The 18,604-nt window shown below is 36.3% G+C and overlaps 3 protein-coding genes across 4 annotated transcripts; 1 reads left to right on the top strand and 2 right to left on the bottom strand.

The window, feature by feature from the left end:
* Window positions 1–432: 432 nt before the first annotated feature.
* LOC145232482 (exopolysaccharide phosphotransferase SCO6023-like) lies at window positions 433–1,932 on the bottom strand. Its single transcript, XM_080097140.1, has 6 exons — window positions 1,802–1,932; window positions 1,630–1,741; window positions 1,269–1,426; window positions 1,111–1,180; window positions 811–956; window positions 433–653 (listed from the first exon to the last, which is right to left on the bottom strand). The coding sequence occupies exons 1-6, from the start codon at window positions 1,930–1,932 to the stop codon at window positions 443–445; spliced, it is 828 nt and encodes a 275-aa protein (XP_079953266.1). The 3' UTR covers window positions 433–442.
* A 1,546-nt stretch (window positions 1,933–3,478) lies between these two features.
* LOC145206254 (N-acetylglucosamine-1-phosphotransferase subunits alpha/beta-like) lies at window positions 3,479–13,179 on the bottom strand. Of its 2 annotated transcripts, XM_080078507.1 has the most exons (20): window positions 12,895–13,171; window positions 12,362–12,747; window positions 12,015–12,262; window positions 11,677–11,854; window positions 11,413–11,524; window positions 11,204–11,344; window positions 10,715–10,880; window positions 10,462–10,589; window positions 9,550–9,699; window positions 9,251–9,370; window positions 8,612–9,186; window positions 8,480–8,530; window positions 8,269–8,427; window positions 8,018–8,155; window positions 7,483–7,561; window positions 6,976–7,100; window positions 6,540–6,648; window positions 6,058–6,252; window positions 5,210–5,343; window positions 3,479–5,016 (listed from the first exon to the last, which is right to left on the bottom strand). In XM_080078507.1, the coding sequence occupies exons 1-20, from the start codon at window positions 13,021–13,023 to the stop codon at window positions 4,713–4,715; spliced, it is 3,627 nt and encodes a 1,208-aa protein (XP_079934633.1). In that variant the 5' UTR covers window positions 13,024–13,171; the 3' UTR covers window positions 3,479–4,712. The 2 variants fall into 2 exon arrangements, with proteins under 2 accessions (XP_079934633.1, XP_079934634.1); XM_080078508.1 differs by lacking the exon at window positions 3,479–5,016 and having other exon boundaries at window positions 5,303–5,366; window positions 12,895–13,179.
* Window positions 13,180–13,625: 446 nt separating this feature from the next.
* Window positions 13,626–16,631, top strand: LOC145206701 (glucosamine 6-phosphate N-acetyltransferase-like). The gene is made up of 5 exons (XM_080078543.1): window positions 13,626–13,907; window positions 14,179–14,241; window positions 14,590–14,729; window positions 15,329–15,390; window positions 15,814–16,631. The coding sequence occupies exons 1-5, from the start codon at window positions 13,742–13,744 to the stop codon at window positions 15,959–15,961; spliced, it is 579 nt and encodes a 192-aa protein (XP_079934669.1). The 5' UTR covers window positions 13,626–13,741; the 3' UTR covers window positions 15,962–16,631.
* Window positions 16,632–18,604: the final 1,973 nt, after the last annotated feature.

Here is an 18,604-nt window from a genome sequence, read left to right as displayed (position 1 = left end):
GCAGCTATACCTGAAGGCGTCTATGTGTGGATACGTCTTTTTTGGTTTTTGGTTCGGAAAGAACAGTAGTTCTCCACTTTACAGTTAAACCTTGTTTGAATGGGTAGACAAAGATATAGGAATATTTTTCTCGACCAGACTAACCTTTTTTTGAAACCAGCAACCTTTACGATTTCAAAAGAATGTCTAAAACAGCAGTTTCGCTAAAAAAACAGCGCTGATCAGTTGGGTTTAGTTTAGTTGCTTTTCTTGATCGGACTTGTTGAATATGACAGAAAGTCACTGGCGTACCACCCGAAAAGCTCTGACATACTTCTGGTCAGCTAGTGGTACGCGTACGAATGCGAAAGAATCAATACTACTGTATTACAGACTTGGATTTGCGGTTTCAGCTGCCAGATTGGTGTCAAAGCTCGATGGAAAAAACACCGTGATACGGCTGCTATGTAGTAAGTAACTTGTCCGCCACTGATCTGATATAGAGAAAGCAAATAGAGAAAACTATGTTTACCTGATGGGAGAGTGTGTCTTGGCAAATAATGTAACCGTAATACGCAAGAGCAAACTGCATGTCGTCGGGCTGTCTGAAGCGATGTAAAGACGTGCGTTGGTAGAGGCCAGCGAACTTGCTCTGAAGTTCTGTCATGGTTGATCTGAATAAGTTTTGGTTAAAAATGCGTATGCAGCACAAGAACACCTTTAACCATAAGCCACTTGCCTAAATTGCATGAGACGAGCTTCGTTCGCATAAGCCTGGATCGACAGATTAAATAGGGAACAGAAAATTAATCCTACTTCACGCCAGCTTACTTGTTAATCATGTAAGGCAGATGAGATATTTGTCGTGTGAGTTCTCTATGATACACAGCTTGATACAAATGTGACACGAAGTGTAGTGAATCGGTGTACACGTCGTCGCGATGTGTAGACCTGTAAGTACAAATGTCTGACAGAAACTGTACGTTTTAGGTCAGGCTTTTTTAAAACTGTACGTCTAGGTCAAACTCTAAATTACATCTACTTAATTTGCCCATCGCTTTTGCCTGTTCAATGCAAAGGAGAACATTCTCACTTGATCTCCTGTATTCGTCCTCCACCGAGGGCTTCCACCTTTCCCACAGTTTCTTGCTTCTCGTATTCAGTGATTTCCTCACTCAAGTGTATTGTAACACGTCCATCACTTGTGAAGAAATCGTCGATGGTTATCTATTACATGTTATACATTCGAACTGATCTACACTTTTAAGCGAGGCTCGGCAAACTTTCACAACAATGGCCTAGTTACCGGCGATCCCAAAATGAAATCGTCATTAAAATAAAGAAAATTTTCGCTGAGCCCAGCAATCTTGTGTAGATGAACTTCTATGGCTGGTGAACTGAAAGTAGGAAGATGTGTCAGGTCATCGAATATATCGGAGTGAGCGACCTATTAATAATAAAAACCTGTTCGACTTTAGCATTAATACTTGAGTAGCCTAGTTTGGTATCATTTTTCCATTAGTCTAAAAAGAAACGATGAAGGTTTTATAACTTTGTTTTATCAGTTCTATAGACACATTTCTGGAATGATATTTATTTTGTATCGTTATAGAAATTAGAAAGCAGAAGCAACTTGCGCCTCTATTTTACCATGTTAATTTTGGGATGGTTGGTGTTTAACCAATTAGGAATCTGTCCGTTTGTGACGAGAAAAACCTTTCGGATCCACGGAGCGTTTTTCTCAAGAGATCGCAGAGATATTCTGTAAGGTGTACGGGAAACGTCAAAATAGCCTAAGCGTTACGTAAAGTTTTCAACTTACTTTAACTCATCGTTGTCATGGTACCGATTTTTTAAACCCATTTGGTGGCTGTATCTGCTGCTGTAGTTCAAAAGTAACCGTTTAAAGTTTTCTTCAGAGCCGTTCACCTGCGGTACATGTGAAAGTACCATATTTTTTTCAAATATTTTTGGATGATAAACCACCCACAGGTTTCTTGTGATTAAAGAAAGTACCTTGGCGTCTTTGGGATAAGCCTATCATTAAGTTATGTTTTTTGCTATACAAATACAATAATATAACATTGCTATAAGGCTTAAATAAAATAAAAAACTCACCCATGTGTAAACTGCGTCGATTTCATTCGAGCTCGCAGCAATATTCTGGACGAATGCAATTACTTCGATCACCTAAAAACATTGTTCTGTAAAAAAAAAGAGAACAGAATCCCTACACGATGAAAAATGGGTATCAGAATCGCACCTGCCGTATTTGCAGTTGTTTTGCAAGGTTTATTTTTCGGATTTAAGTCTGAGGTGTGCAACCTTTATAACGGGCTGAACAAAGTTAGAATATTTAAACCAAGAGCATCAGCTTTGTACAACACAAGTTGACTTTATTTTGTTGCGTACCAAACCTGCTGACATGAAGTTAACAGCTTCCAGCAAAATGTACGAGTGACCACAACCACAAATCGCCTCTTTGTTAGGGCGCAAAATTTTAGCACCGTGCGCATTAATTTGCTTGGGAACAAAAATAATAGCAATCGCTTCCTATCACTGCCCCGAAATAGTTTAGTGGGTCACACAAGCTTTAGTTTGTAAGGCATAACGTCTTGACTGACTATACAAGAAGTCATTCAAGGCATTAGTAAATCATTTTTATGGGCCCTATCTGTAGATTACATTACCTAAATTAGGTTAGCCCTTTTTTCAAGAACGAAGAAATTTTGGAACAGTATAGCTTTTTAACAACCAAAAACTTACCTTTCCCACCAAAAAAATCGACAAAGCTAATCCACCCCAAAATAAACGTATTCTTCTCTGGCGCAGCACACTCATTTGTTCTGTCACAATCTCACCACGACCGTCGGTTGTTGTTGTGTTCACGACCGGAATAGACAAACTATTTTATTCGCATTTTTTTCACTGCGACCGACCCGGTTTGTGGGAACTTTCCGGTTGTCATGGTGATATTGCTCAGCCAGGCTGCGCGCACTTGGTCGAGGCGAGTGGTGTTGAAGTGCAGAGAATTAAAAACACACGTTCTGGCAACCGCACTAAGGTTAAATACCTTTCCTTAGATATTGGCTCTCAAACTGATCTTTTAGGCTTAGGGCGTTGTTATGGTATATTGCGCCAAAGTGACCGTCAATTTCACTCCAAAGCCTATAGTCAGGGTTGCCATCGACATGAACCCGAAAAAGGGCAACCGATTATTTTATACGAACGAAACAAACGATTTTGAACAAATTTTGGCATTTATACGCGCCATGACATATTACATGCCATTAATATTTGCTATTGCCTCACCCGACCTTTCTTTTATGATTTTGTAAAATCTCGGCGCATGTTTTGGTATGTTTCTTAGCACCGGATGCCATAGAAAACTTTGCTTTAATTTTGTAATTTGTTGAAAATGCCAAAATTTGTTCAAAAACTTTGTAATTGTTGAAAATAAAGAAAAAATGAGGACTCAAGTCAAAAACAAGGACATGTCTTAAAATAAGGACAATAATTTATTCGAAGACATATAGCACTTAAAATACGGACGGTATGGCAACCCTGCCTTTAGGCTTAGCCGCTGGACGTAACCGACAGATTTCAAACGTATTTGCGAAGTAACAGGATTTTATTCGCTACAGTGGTTGAAAAAAATGCAATATGCAGTAACCGCAGCAAGACAGCATCAATATACTAATTCACTATGGGCTTTAGTTCACAGCCAATTCGTGCAATGTTTGGTCTGAACGATGATATGTAATGATGTGAAACTCAAAGCTAGTGGCACGGGCAAGTTAGGGGTTGAATACACAGCAGAGTCAAATGGAATGGTTATAACGACCGTGGGTTACAACCTATCTTAGATGGTTAAGATGAACATAAATTCATAACTGGGATCAGCCCTGAAGCGTCTATGCAGACCAGCGATCACGGCACACTCATATATAAATCACAGTACGCCAGGCCCATTGAAGGCGCTATACCGGTATAGCGCCTTCAATGGGCCTGGCGTACTGTGATCTATCTTAGATGGTTTATGAAAAGCAATTAAAAGATTTGCTCAAAATCAGGGATAGAAGCGAATGTAAAATAGAAAAACACAGGACAAAAAAGGTGCTACAATTATATTGCGTGTTTTTTTTTCATTTGCAAACTGTGCAATGCACGAACTTCGGATTACTTTTTTTGTTTTTTTATCGTCTTTGGCAATTTAAGCGTTGGGTTGAATATAAGAGACAAGCAAGGCAACTAAATGTGAAATTCTTTGACACAAAACCAGAAAAAAATTCCTCCGTGAACACGTTTGAATTTTTGCATGACTTTTTGGTGGTTGGTGATCGCAAGAAGTTTGCGCACAGTGGATTACACTAATAATTCTGCGATTACTTTTGAAGTAAATTTTGCACTTCAGCAAGAAAACCAAAAACACACGCAAAGTCTGCACTTAAACCACAGAATTACAAAAAACAAAAACCTTCAGCACCAAAAGTTTCGGTAAAAAAACTGACAGGCTAAGTTTAAACGAAAGCATTCGGCTATATGAGAAAAACAATGTACCTAAATGGCGCGAGTTTAGCATATTGCACATTGTCATGAAGTGAATCATACGCGAAGATGACGTCACAATAAAAAACGGTAGTGTAAGTTACGTCACAATTGCATAACGCGGGGAAGACTTTCACTTAAAAACGCGCCGGAACATATTATCGCTACGTCATCGCTCAGTGACGTCATACCGGGTTCCTCACTCGACCTCTAAACCAGGGAAAGCGTCTCCGTCGGATGAGAGGACGGTACTTCCGCCATACTTTGTAAATTTGGTCCCAGAAAAAGGAAACTATCACACAAAAGATGAGGAAGGCGAGGACCCCGTGCATCATCTGCAAAGTTCTCCTGTGTTCCTCCTGCCAGGATCGCAACTCCCGGAGGTTGCTGAATCGGTTGCGATATTCATGCGGAAGCTCGAACTGCGACTGGCTCGGAAAAAGTGTCTCGTAGAAGTCGCGCACTACCGCTTTTACTGTGGACGCTTGCCTGAAAATGTATATTACTAAGTTATTGCAAGCAAGAAATCTTTTAAGCACCACCAAGGAGGCACTGTTTGCTCCTATACAAGTAGCGACAACATAACCAAAGGTTGTGGGTCAAAACATATTTTTTACATTGCATAAAAATATGGTGCGTCCTTTGAATTTGATTAATTTCAACAACAAAACTGAAGGCTTACTCTAAATTGTGGTCAATATTATCATTAAGACAGATAAATTTCTTCGGGTTTTTCCTGATGTCATCGAGTTGTCCCACAACTGTAGACACGTTGCTTCGGATCATCTTAAACGCAACGTCGCCATGTTCCATTATCTGAAATCGCAAATAGTAAACAGCTGGAGAAAAAAAATAAAAATGTTAATTTTCAGCATAGCGATTTTATTTCACAGCATAGCGAAGTGTATTTGATTCACACAACAACTACCCTATACAAACTTTAAACCCTTATAAGTATTTGTACAAAAGCTTTAGGCAACTTAACGTCAAAATACGAGCGCAGTAGATGCTTTTATTTGTTAAACACAAACCAGCACCAGACAATCGGGACCCTTTGGTTGTCTGTGGAGTTTTAAGTGAATTGATCCCAAAACTGACCCGAAACCAAGCGTAGACACCCCAACTCGTTTTTTTTAAAGGCCCGAAGTTTAGATTTGGCAGGTTGAAAGGAAAGACATATGTCGTCGAGCGTGAAGTCAGGCTCGAATTTAAAAGTTTTAATTTTTTTCCAGCCCGCCCAGACCTACAAATCTGGTATATCTGGATAATTGCCAAGACGGTATAATAACGGTCCCAACAAGTGATATGCACTGCTGAGCGATTTAAACTGTCCACATGAACTTCGGTGTAAAAATTTACCATAACAAACTAACGACAATCACATATTTTGACACAACGGCGAGAAACGTTTTTTACATTGTCCGATCTGTTTCTAGGGAACGTGCCCCTCACCCAGTTATTCGGTAAAAAACATTGTTAATGACCTTGTTGTTTGGTAAACAACCTTTTTATGGTATTTCAATAACATACCTGATGTTTGAACAATTTCTCTCCCCCGAAAGTTTTGTTAAAAAGTTCCAAAAGCGGTTTGCAGTTTAATATAATTTCCTTCGTTACCAAGGGCATGCTTTTGTCGTAATATTTCTCTGTTGTTGCCCACTCTTCGATGTCATCTAGCGGCTGGGTGTAAGATTGGGTTGTGCTGTTATCTGATTTTGAGTCATTCTGAAAAGACAAAGGGAATTTGTGCAGTTTTTTGTCCATTTACGTCTAAAATGGCGAAAAAGGGTTAGGGTTCAGCTTGACATATACGAATGAAAATTAGTAATGCAAAAAACGGATGCAAACTAACCGATCAACTATCCTACAAATCGATGGTTGACATGGCAAACTAATTTACACACAATTTTCTTAGCAATGTTGGTTCGTTTTACGTTTGACATTCCACTATGAATGGTATTTTTTTCATCAATAGCAATTGCTAACAATCACTAAAACTTTATCCTATTAACCTTCGTTCCTGTTCCATATAATTCCCACGCGCAGTCCTTAATGTAAGACTCGAGTCCTGTGAGTTCTTGAAGAGTTAGTGGCAACTCATACAACTGTGTGGCGAGCAATCTTGCAAACAAACAAACAATCACAGTTAGATACAATGGTAGCTGTGCAAAGGATGCACAATTGCACATTACTAGATCTATATAAAATCAGCGGAAAAGACTTAAGCAATATTGTCATTTCAACGCGAGTCGTTTGATTCACGCGGCATTGTTATGTAACAAATGCCCGTTGCAGTAATCCAAATTGAAACAAAAACAATTGAGTCCGCAGTAAAGGCTGCACTATAATCGTTTTGTATTCTAATGAAATCCTCATCACTCTGGGCTGAGAACTAGTCACAGAACAATATGCATTGTTTAAAATTTATAAAATGAAATCAATACCCACCTAAGTTCTCTGTCAGATAAAACCCCAGATTCGTCAGTGTCCAAACGATCAAATATTTCAGAGTAATTTATCGGTTTTTCTTCGCTCATCACATAATAGAAATAGGAAAAGGCAAACTGCATGTCCTGTTGAAAAGCGTGCAAGCTAATTTGAGACTCATGTTTTTGACATAAGTTGAGGTTTACCATAAACGATGCAACGAAAACAAAGAGCAAGTTTATGTCCAAAATACCGACCGCAATTCTTAAACTTTATTAGGCACTATGTCATAACTGTAAGAGTTTTTCTTTAGATAGTTCACACCCGCATAAGGTTGGAACTGTATTTCATTTTATTTCGTGAGATGCAACTGTAGATAAATTTATACCAGTTCGTATGATCTAAGATTAGAGTTCAGACAAGCAAGAATTTGATATTGTGCTTTAACCTTATTTAAGTATGGACATGCGAATTCAAGCATGTTTAGTTTGCTCATTATAATAATAGCTATATTTGGATAACACTTACCTGTGGATGTCGCAGTCTGTGGGATGAGGTCTGGTCGTACTCAGCAGGATAATAACTCTGTAGTTCTGTCATAATGCTCCTGATAAGAAAAACAAAAACAAATTTATTGGGTCAATGACTGTGAACTTTTTTGCTGTAAGAAATGAAACTTTACAAAAAACATGATATATACCTATTACCTCCATCTCATGTAAATGGCATAACCAAACAAAAAAAGTTTATGATTTTAATCTTGCAATGCTTGTATAATAAACATTGTAGGCTAAAAACAGATTTTTTAGGATTGTTTATAGTTAAGAATTAGATCTTTATACAATTCAACAAAGGGCATCACTTTTTATGAAACCAAGTTCTGGGTGAGTTGTTTGATGCCAGTTTCAGACTTGCGTCCTACTTAAATGTGTGTACGATGTTTCATGCAATGTGTTAGTGCAGTGTTATGCTGTGGCAGTTTCAGTGGTTAAACAAACATTTTATGAAAATTTGATCAATACAATCTCAGCATAAGTTCTTTATGATATTAACTTTTACATACTTGTGAATAAAATGTGGCATATGGGCAGGAACTTTACGTTGTTTAAATCCAAATCTCCTGTTGTAAAGTCCACTGACAAAGCGAAGCGATTCACCAAAAGTATCAAGTAACTTCCGATGCTTGAAATTTGTCGAGTATCTGCAGATATTAGTAGGAGGTTATGTCACATGCACAACAGCACAAGACAATGGGGGTTGTTTAATTTACTAAATTTGAACTGTAACAAAATATTTATTCCCCAAAAAACTTACTCCTGATTTCGTTGTTGATTTTCAACTAATCGGTTGACAAAGTCTGTGAGGGCTGGGTCCTTTTCCCATGGCAGAAATCCTGTGTCGTCATTGGTCCAAGCAGTGTCCAATGACAGAAGCTTCCGGGTGTTAACTTTGTCTTCATTATTGTGCTGCAAGCTGAAAAAACTATATTTCTAAATTTCGAGCTTAACAAAAAAAGATCAACTACCTTCGATTTTCACTGGATGACTTTTGCTCCAAAAATGCCAAATTCTCTTTCCTGTGAATGACAAATGTAAACTTCATAATTTAGCATGAGAAAAATATACACAATATAATATCATGTATTAGTGTTCCTCACCGAAACAAGTGGGGTGGATGAGTCGATTGATTTACAATAATTTCTCCAGGGTCACCACGGGCATGGAATAACTCTTTAGAGTCTTGTTTACTTATAATGCTGTTTTTCATAATGGGAGTTTGGTCTGACTCTAGATGTATCTTGTCCAAAACATCAAAGAAAGGTCTCAAAAGTTCATAGACAGACTTCAAATATCCAGTTTCAGTCAAGTACCCATCTTCAAGGTCACCTTTCAGATTCTCAAGGTCACTTTGAATTTTTTGGGGCAATTTAGACTTATTTACCAACTCCACATCAAAATGCATTTCTGGAAGCTTAACAGGTTGGTGTTCATTTATTTTGGGAGCTTTTTTATCATCAGGAACTGCAATGAACACAGGATCATATGATTCTTCGTCAATTTGAATAGTTGTTTCTGTTGGTTCAATTTCATCTTCATGAGGTGAAAGGGTTGTGTTTGTTTCATTGGATGAAGGGAATGCTGACACCGAAAATGTAAACTGAACCTCTTGGTGTGTTTCGTTATCACCTTTCGTCAAATTCTGTGCTGATAATCCAGTCACATTAAAATTTACCTGCAAATAAGTTAAATACACTGTTATGTTTATGGGGATCGAATAACTTTAATGAATTACTCACTGTAGTTTCGTTTCCATTTTGAGCAAATAGTATGGTAAGCACATGAAACTTGTTGGAAACTGCAGCAGTTCGTAGATTGTCAGTTTGCTCATAAGAAGCAGCTGTCACTTTTGAGAAAGTCTGAAATTTTGTTTACACCCAGTTATCAAGGTAATGACTTTACACATTAATTTTAGCTTTATTTACTAAAAATATGCACAAAACAAAAGTTTTGAAAGTAAGTATGTTTTCAATGAGCTATTGAAGTAGCATGAAAAACTATTTCCTTTGAAAGAAAATGTTTGACTGTCAGAAGTTACCTTTGTTAAATCAATGTATGTCAGGTATTTTCCCCAAGGCAAGTTGTAGGCGGAACCATTCTTCAAATTTGAAGTTAACTTGAAAACTTTACTGAAGCTACTGATCCCACAATCTCCAGCATCAAAACCACATTCCTCCACATTACAAGCCTAATAAACAAAAGGTTTTTGTTAATAAACTCTCTAGGTCAGGGGTCCGCAAATACTTTTTGGCGCGACCCTAAAAAAATTGCTCTAAATTATCGCGACCCAAGCATTTTGTTAGCATGTAAGTTTGTGGAAAATACTAACCAACTAGATATCAATACTAAGACTGCTATTATGCATTTGTCAGTTGCTATTTTCTTGCACAAAATAAAGCGAAACTCAGCACATAAAACAGTATGTAAACGCACATATTTATTCATCAAAATGGTAACAGAACAGCATGACTGCTTGCGAAGGTACGCTTAACTTATTGCATTGTTACATAGACTGTATGTAACAGTTACATAGTCATATGTAACAATGCAATAATAATTAGGTTGAAAATACTGAAAGTTCATTAACACTATAGATGCGATGCTTATATTCATGGAAAATTTGAAACATTTTGGGACCCAGACTTGAAGGTCTCGCGACCCAAATTTGGACCCACTATTTGCGGACCGTTGCTCTAGGTAATGAATCGTTCAAGCCATTCAACCCTTTAGTTTAATAACCGTTTGGTCTGATGGTAAATGACGAATAAAGATACATACTACAAAATTGAATGATTATTATGTTTTAGGTGATGTGGTCACAATCTCAGAAAAACCATTCCTGGACTCAAATGAGCCAGAGGAAGCAGTTAAGAATATACCTCCTACACCTCAGTGAAATTTCACAAATGTATTTTCCCTGTTTGGGAGTTATTTTTTTCGAAAGACATACCTGATCACAAAACTTGTCTGCAATCCAGTTATTTGAGCAGCCAGGTTTGCAGTAAGATGAAATGGAAGAGCTCCAAGGCTGGTTTCCAAAGTTGCTGTTCATTCCAACTCCCATTTTGATGTTGTCTCCTAAAAAGCATCATACAAGTAAAGCTTCACATTTCCTGCCAGTGTGACTTTGGTACAGATTCTACTCTCTTTACTGCACAAACAGTTACAAAAACATGCTGACAAACGTTGGTTATGTTATATACCTGTACAATCACCACCATCCCAGTTGCATTCAGAGACATTGCAAGCTGAATCACAATAACCATCTGTTATCCAACTTGGAGAACAACCATCTGCACAGTTTGGAACCACCCATGCCAAGTAAATCTTGTGACCTGCTGTCTCTGTGTAAAAATCCTCTGGCCAAACCTAAAAGTTCAAAAATGGTGGTTTGAAATGAATGCCCAAACTAATAAAATAGTTTCACTACTTAAATTTTTCACTAATGCAACAATGTATTACGATTGCCAACATTTCTATGCATATATGGTTTACATTCTTAACTTAAAAAAGTGGTCAAAAACTGTAAATACTTTTTAAACTGAAGAGCATAAACTAGCTGGCACAAAAAAAATGAAAGGAAAAGGTAACAATTTGCGAAGGGGTCCTACAATTGTTGTTGTAGCTGGTAACTACCAAAACATTTTTTCAACATTTCTGCAAACAAAACTAGACAAGGTCTGCAGTCATACCTCCCTGCCGAACATAACATCATCATTAAAATATATAAATCGTTCAGCCAGGCCTGGTATTCGATGGATATGAGCTTCAATGGCTGGTGAACTGAATGTAGGAAGGTGACTTTTGTTCACAAAGAGTTCCTCATGAGTCACCTAAAGTCAAAAAACATATTATACACAACCAAGGTAATGTCACAAAGGCTTGTTCAACAAATACTTACGACAGTAATTCGTTTAGAGTCCATATTTAACCAGTATGGAATTTGTCCATTGGTAACAATATAAATATGTCGCACCCAAGGTGCATATTTTTCTACAGATCTAAGTGAATATCTGAAAAAGTTTGAAAAACCATTAAAGGAAACTGCTGAAAAATCTACATTTTTTCACCAAAATAAAGTTTTCACTAACAATGTTGGTAATTGTCCAAAGTGCTTGTTTTAAACAACATTTTTTTACACATCATAACTTGAAACTAAACTCACCTTAACTCCTCATTGTCCTCAAACCTGCTTCTTGAGACTTCATCATCTCCTGTAGCAGACTGTGTCAAACCAACAAGGTAGCACTCATGCACTTTCACAGATTCACCATCAATTTTTATCCCAGTTTTCAGGGTTGAATTACTTTTATCATTAGCGATATCATCCACAAGTTCAGAGTCTAAAAATATGTAAAATTATAGACTTGTATGAAAAATAAATTAAATTGTTAGTTTGATTAGATTGAGATATTTGGGTTGCCTTTAGGTTGATATTGTACTGTGTTGTAAAACAGTTTTAGAAGCAAAACAACTTTTGTACAGCAAAATTTGCTCATTTACCTTGCAACCACAGAAATGCCAGATTTTTGCCAACGTCTAGATACATCCAATCAAGTTTTTCTTTTATTTTATCTGGTAATAACTTTTGCAGTTCATCTACTGACTTAATCTTGTTTGGAATTGATTCGATTAATAGTGATTTGTTCAACTTCATCGAGTATTGGGCTGTTTGGTCAGTTGTGACATAGAATAAAAATGTTGTTCCATTTGCAGTGTGTGCTGATTTGGCTGATTTCAAATCCTTGTACCTAATAATTAATGTTTTTTGTTACTTTTGTCCAACAGAAAAATGAAAACTATCAAAAAGTTTATTTAGATTAAAGTTTAAAAACACTAAACGATGTTACCGTATCACGGAAGCATTGACTGCTGTAGTACCAACAACATCTTTAGCAATTTTGAAATCAAAAATTGATGCAATCTTGTCATCTTTGTCATACAGTTCTTTGGGAGCTTTAGACTTTAATATGACCAATGGCAGTTGGACACAATTTTTTAAATTGCAACTATAATCAGTTTTGTTGTTTTTGCTCTTTGAGCTGTTAAATCCAATATCCAACTTCAAACTGTTTAGCTGTGCAATAAGCTCTGGGTCGGATCCATTTACCCAAGTATACACAACGTCTATGGGAAATTGGCTGCAGAGTTTATGTTGAAATGAACGAGATGCAATATTGTCGTGGTATGCACTGAACGTTATGTCATATTTGTGTTGGCTCCATTCCAGCAGTTCCTACAGATATAAAAAATAGGGTTTGTTAGCAAATTGTTTAGAGCACAGAGTGTTCACAACTTCATTCAATAAAAATGTGAAATTTTAATTTTTAGTTTTGAGTCAGGTTATACAAGAGATAAAATAGAGCCACCAGTTTGCACTTACCTCACCAAAATGAAACATCGAATAGAGCACCACGACCAAACCGGTATATGCAAAATATATCCCATATTTATGTGACAAGCAAGTGTAGGTTTGCCGCTGTATTAGTTTGCACACAGCACTTTTAAGCATGTTGCATTCGCAAGGCCTGTTAATAATACATTTATTTACATGCACAACTTATTTAAAACGTATTTAATCGTGTATAAAAACCGCTACTATTGGTCATGATGATGCACATGACATGCACCTGTAAAACATGACGCAGGCAAAATGCATTATGACGTCACAACTTTGAACTTATCCGTTGTGCATGACTGCTTAAACTCCACAATATAGGTTTCAAAATCGTTGTTTATTAACCATCTACTGTTTTAAGTGTTCTTTCATGCAACCAAATCGTCTTATCATACGGATTTGCAGGAAACGAAGATCGAATTGCAATGGCTTCCTGAAACGGCTAAGCATTGAGAACTAAACCACACTTGTATTGAATCATGTGATGTTACACAATTTAGAACCTAAAAAAAACTATTGAATCAAATTGAAATTGAGTTCAGTTTTAGTTTGGTAAAAGAAATCTTAGCATTACATATTATTGCACAAAGTACACTGGACAAATTTCAACAACTGCCAGAAAAATCTGTAAATAATGCTTATTACAAACCTCACCACTGTCGGCGTCTTACATAGAAATTAAATTGAAAGTGGTTAGATATTAGGGGTTTCACCAAATGTACAAAACACCTTTCTCTCATGAGACATTTTCAAGAGAAGCGTTCTTGAGATCCACGTAGTACATTTTAGAAAGAATTTTCGGTGTCAACTCGTAATATTTTACAGTTAAAAAATGACCAAAGACTGCGAATCGCCGGTTTACATGTTTGATTCGAAGTTGCTGGATGACCTTGATCTGTCAGAGTACGGTATCAAATTTGAGTCGAATGGTTTGTCACCTTGTAAACCAGAGCCCGGAATTATTATTCGACCTTTATCAACTCATGACTTTGACAAAGGTAATAACAAGTGATTGACAAAATGTTTTGATGACCAACAGTTAAACATAAAACTTGCTTAATAATATTTTTAATAAATGTTGCAATAAAGTGATTTAAACTAGCAAAATTGGTTTAAATCATCATTGTTAGTTCAACCTTGTCTAGCATTAACCCAAAAGTTGACTGAAAATATACTGTGTATTGAAATAAAAGATGTAATGTAGATTACCATTCTTTGGCTTCAAACATTTTGTCTTGACAATGTTATATATATATTGTGTTTCTACAGGGTTTACAAATGTTTTGAGCCAGCTCACAAGATTAGGAGATGTTTCAAAGAAGGATTTTCTTGGTATGTCACAATGAAAGTGTTTTTTCTTTACTTGTGATTAATAAAAATGAAGTATGGAAATTTTAACAAACACAAAATGTATATGTCATTGTTAGGGTGAGCTTTGTTTTAAAATATTGACATAAATATGTGTGGACAAAGTTTGACTTAAGAGCCAGATAAATAATTTAATAATAAAGAAGTGATATGGTTTATCTTTTTTAGTTCATTCAACTGACTCATCTATATAGTAGTTTTCTTTGCTCAAGGGGGTTTTGTAAAGCAACAGTAAACTTGAATATTGTAATGTTAATTTATTCTCATTAATCTTGTTTTTTTTTGTATTCATCTTATTTATATACTTTGCAGACAGATTTCAAGGAATGCAAAAAGCAGGATGTTATTACCCTTTAGTAGTGGAAGATACTGAAGCAAATGAGGGCCAGGGAAAAATTGTTGGGACAGGCACGCTTGAAATCGAACAAAAATTTATCCACTCTTGTGCTTTGGTGTGTTCATGTATAAAATCACCATAACCATCAGTTCTTTCAGTTTAATATATGATGTTTGATAGTTTGATATACAGTAAACCTTGGTTAATGGGGACCCAAATTGGACACAAAAAGTTTATTCTATGTCATTTTCTTAAGCTCTAAACCTCTTAGTTATCTAGATAATAGTTGATTGGTACAAATGATCTTAAATGAGATTAATAACTACCCAATAATGGTAGAATTTTAAGCGAACAAGTTGATTGATACATTACAATGCATGTTGGCATTGAGTGCCTAAAAAGCAAGCGCTGTATAAATTTTATCAAGTTAATACACTATATATTGTTATAAAATAAGAAATGCTTTGCAACAATTAACCAATAATACGCAGTTGTTACAAACAATCACATTACTGCAACGTGGTTTGATGTACAAACTTACTATTAAACCGTAAAAAATCTAAGGTTGACTATAATTGTACAAATATACAATTTTAAGTTAGAAATACAGTCTAATGTGTTGTTGAATTTTTACAAAAACTGTTCAAGCTGATTTCAACACTGTTGTGTGCCATGTTTGTTGTGTTGGTTTATTTGACATTTTATTATTTGCAGAGAGGGCGTGTGGAAGAAATTGTTATTGACAGCGAATACAGAGGACGCAAATTTGGCAAATTGTGAGTTGATGACCTTATGTTGCACTATTGTTTGGTGAAAATATTATTTTTTATAGTTTACACCTCAGATCAGAAACGCGTAAAACTGATTTTGTATTAAATTTAACTTTTGCTGTTGTATGGTCATGCATATGTTGGTGTCTTAGTAGTTGGAAACCTTTTAAAGTTCTGGTTTATAAACTTTATTTGTGGATCTCAATTTTTTTTACTTTCTTCCACCCTAATCAATGTGTCAAAGCTGTATTCTGTTTCAACTATTTGATTTTTTTCCCAGCACTCCTAATTACTTATTTGTTATCCAGCACCCCTTCATTGTATATAAAAACACAAAAATTTGATGGCACCCATAACGATAACCACAGGTTCAAATTAACATCCCCACATGATTTAGAGTTAATGATGCTGTTTTAAATTTTTTTGTAGAGTGCTTGGGCTGGTAACTGCACTCAGCAAAAAACTTAACTGCTACAAAACTACACTGGAATGCAAAGTGGAAAATATTCCCTTCTATGGAATTTTCAACTACAAGGAAGATTCAGAAAAGTTTATGCAGTTGCGATTCCGTGACTAAAAATGCAGGGTTTTTATATAAACTTTGCAGAAATGTTTTATTTGACACACATCAAAATATTTAGATATTATACTGTAGATGACATTTTTAGCAATATTTTGATACAAACTCTGCTTTATTTTTGTGCTGGAACCTTTAACATAACATGGCAAGAAGACCCAGATAATTTTGGTTCTGATAAGAAGCTTGTGTGTACCTACATAACTATAGATATACTTACCTTTAAAAATACTGGCAAACTCAAAATGTGTAGCTCAAATAGTTTACTGTAGTAACTTCATTTGTTTTACTTGGCACTGAAAATTCTGTTTTTTTGTTCTCTCATAAATACCATGACACCAGGGTAAACTTTATTTGGATATACTTGATTATATTTTTTTAGTCATTTTGCAGGCCAAAACATATACTGTAGCACTTTTCAATTTAAAAAAGCATTTTTTTGCAGTATAGAACTTTAATCGAAGTGAACATTTATTCATTCCATTATTGTTTTCTAGTATTCTTTTATTTATTTGTGTAATTACTTAGGCAGTTGTGTACACATTAGTTAGGTCAATTATTGTAGTGCTTTTGTATGGTACTTCTTATTTTTACTAGGGTGCATATAAATTTGAAAAACCTAGTCTTGCAATTATTTAGAAGTTTTGCACCAATAAATTTCAATATTGTGCGTTGTCGAAATGTTCAGAATGTTGTGTGAGGTTTTATCACCTAAACATGTGGTTGGCAAAATTCGGTCCACTGCAGAAACAACATGTTATATTAAAACAACGCATATTTCCTAAAACATCGGTGCCTTTAAGAGTTAAGCCCGGTTTACACCAAGTGCGAACGCGAACGGCTCTTTTTTTCCTAACGCGAATGACGCGAAAATCAAGGTTTACACCAGGCGCGAACTTTGCGAACAAAGTTCTTTCGTCCGCTCAACTAGCAGTGATGCACTGCCAATATATGATAAGACTTGCAATTAATTTCATGGAATTGTGTTTAGTTGTTGCATGTGAAGGGTTAATCGAACAATAGTACACAATACAAAGCCTATGACCATTAAAGATGTGGTTTTGCAACTGATAGTAGTACAATTGCTCCTAAACCAAAGTCGTTGTTTATGTAATGCTAAACTACTACTCTGTGCAGCTAATTTAAGAAATTGTGCTCTTAAGTATTCGTGTGTCTTTTTTATCTTGATTGTTTGCACTCTAAAACTTAAATATGTACCATTTTTTGGGGATAAAATACAACAAAGTTAATACCTATTTAAGTTTCTAAAAACTATGTTATTTCCTATTTAATCTACCTGGTGGGTCTGTACATTGGAAAACTTGGTTCCAGACATATTAATTCTGATACCACTGCACCTATTCTACCACCATTTGAAAATAGTATATTGATCATGTGCTTTTTGATATGACAGCGCGATTTATGACTGTCAAGCACTTTTATGAGTGATATATTTTACAATTTGCATCAATTGACATTGTGCAATAAAGTTGCAGCGCCTAAACCTCCATATGACAACAAAGTAACCGACATAAATGACCAAGATTGATCATTCCTACATATTCTGGGCCAAATTCTCGCGCGAAGCGCCGTTTCTGTTGCTCACGGAGCAACCCAGACGCGAAGCGCGCTAACGAGAGAAGCGCGAAATGGGACTTCCCCACGCGTTGCTTAAACAGAGAAAGAAATTTTGCGTTGCTCGCTTCGCACGCGCTTGGTGTAAACCGGCCTTTATGACAAATATGAATGCAACCAATGTTCTTGACAGCAAAAAAATAGACCCATACTATGTATACACACTATAAGTAAAAAAAATAACTCATTGTGTTACGATTCGAAGTACGCAGAAACGTTTGAAATGAAATGTAGCCTAAAACTTAGCATATAAATCAAAAGTTATGACCTATCCTATACTAAGGTAAATACCACTTGACCGCTGTGGCCAGCCTGTCACACTTTCTAAATGTGGCCAGTACCAAGTGTTTTGTTAAAAGATCATGACATAAAAGCGTCCTGGGTCGAAACTGGGTCCGTAAATATCACTTGACCACTGTGGTCGCTATGGCCAACATGTAATACTGCGTGATCACCGAGACCAACCTTAAAAACTGCGTGACCGATATAGCCAACGTGCAACAATGCTGGATTAACCATTAGGCAAAGTAGGCACGTGTCAACAGGCCAGTCAAATATCCAGGCCACTTTACAACAACGATCTTTGTGACAATGATTTGGCAACACTGATAATTCTAATTTTTTAGTTGGCAACCCTGATTTTCGGGCCACTTATAAAATGTGCCTACAGGCCAGCAGACCCTTAATCCGGCACTGCCTGCAAAGGTAAATGAGGCCCGATTGTAGTGTTATTTCGACCACAATCCCGGATAGCTCTAACCGTCATAGCTAAGCGGTCAAGTGGTATAATACATACGTCCGGGTAAAACTCCCAAAACATATATCATCCATGGACAGGCGCAAATATATTAACCACAATTGGTTCACAGGTAACGAAGAATTAACATGTATTCAAACCAAAGTACTTAAATTCAGGACTGCTTACATGAGAATAACTTTATCAACGTTGTTTGTTTTAAATATGCTGCAAACAGTTGTTCTAACAAAATTGTGTTATACAACAAAGCA

This window comes from Phallusia mammillata, chromosome 1 (assembly GCF_965637545.1).
Source record: "Phallusia mammillata chromosome 1, kaPhaMamm4.hap1.1, whole genome shotgun sequence".
NCBI lineage: Eukaryota > Metazoa > Chordata > Ascidiacea > Phlebobranchia > Ascidiidae > Phallusia > Phallusia mammillata.
The sequence above is the reverse complement of the archived record's forward strand: the minus strand, read 5'-3'. Positions and strand labels throughout refer to the sequence as shown.

Excerpts from the sequence above, each read along its gene's own strand:
- LOC145206701 (XM_080078543.1), top strand. The coding sequence starts at position 13,742 with ATGACCAAAGACTGCGAATCGCCGGTTTACATGTTTGATTCGAAGTTG. Across the intron at positions 14,242-14,589 it reads TTCAAAGAAGGATTTTCTTG|ACAGATTTCAAGGAATGCAA; the intron begins GTATGTCACAAT and ends TATACTTTGCAG. Across the intron at positions 15,391-15,813 it reads GGACGCAAATTTGGCAAATT|AGTGCTTGGGCTGGTAACTG; the intron begins GTGAGTTGATGA and ends ATTTTTTTGTAG.
- LOC145206254 (XM_080078507.1), bottom strand. The coding sequence starts at position 13,023 with ATGCTTAAAAGTGCTGTGTGCAAACTAATACAGCGGCAAACCTACACT. Across the intron at positions 10,881-11,203 it reads ATGTTATGTTCGGCAGGGAG|GTTTGGCCAGAGGATTTTTA; the intron begins GTATGACTGCAG and ends TTGAACTTTTAG. Across the intron at positions 5,017-5,209 it reads AATATTGACCACAATTTAGA|GCAAGCGTCCACAGTAAAAG; the intron begins GTAAGCCTTCAG and ends ATACATTTTCAG.
- LOC145232482 (XM_080097140.1), bottom strand. The coding sequence starts at position 1,932 with ATGGTACTTTCACATGTACCGCAGGTGAACGGCTCTGAAGAAAACTTT. Across the intron at positions 1,181-1,268 it reads CCGGTAACTAGGCCATTGTT|TGATGGACGTGTTACAATAC; the intron begins GTGAAAGTTTGC and ends TTTCTTCACAAG. Across the intron at positions 654-810 it reads CTGCCTTACATGATTAACAA|ATCAACCATGACAGAACTTC; the intron begins GTAAGCTGGCGT and ends AAACTTATTCAG.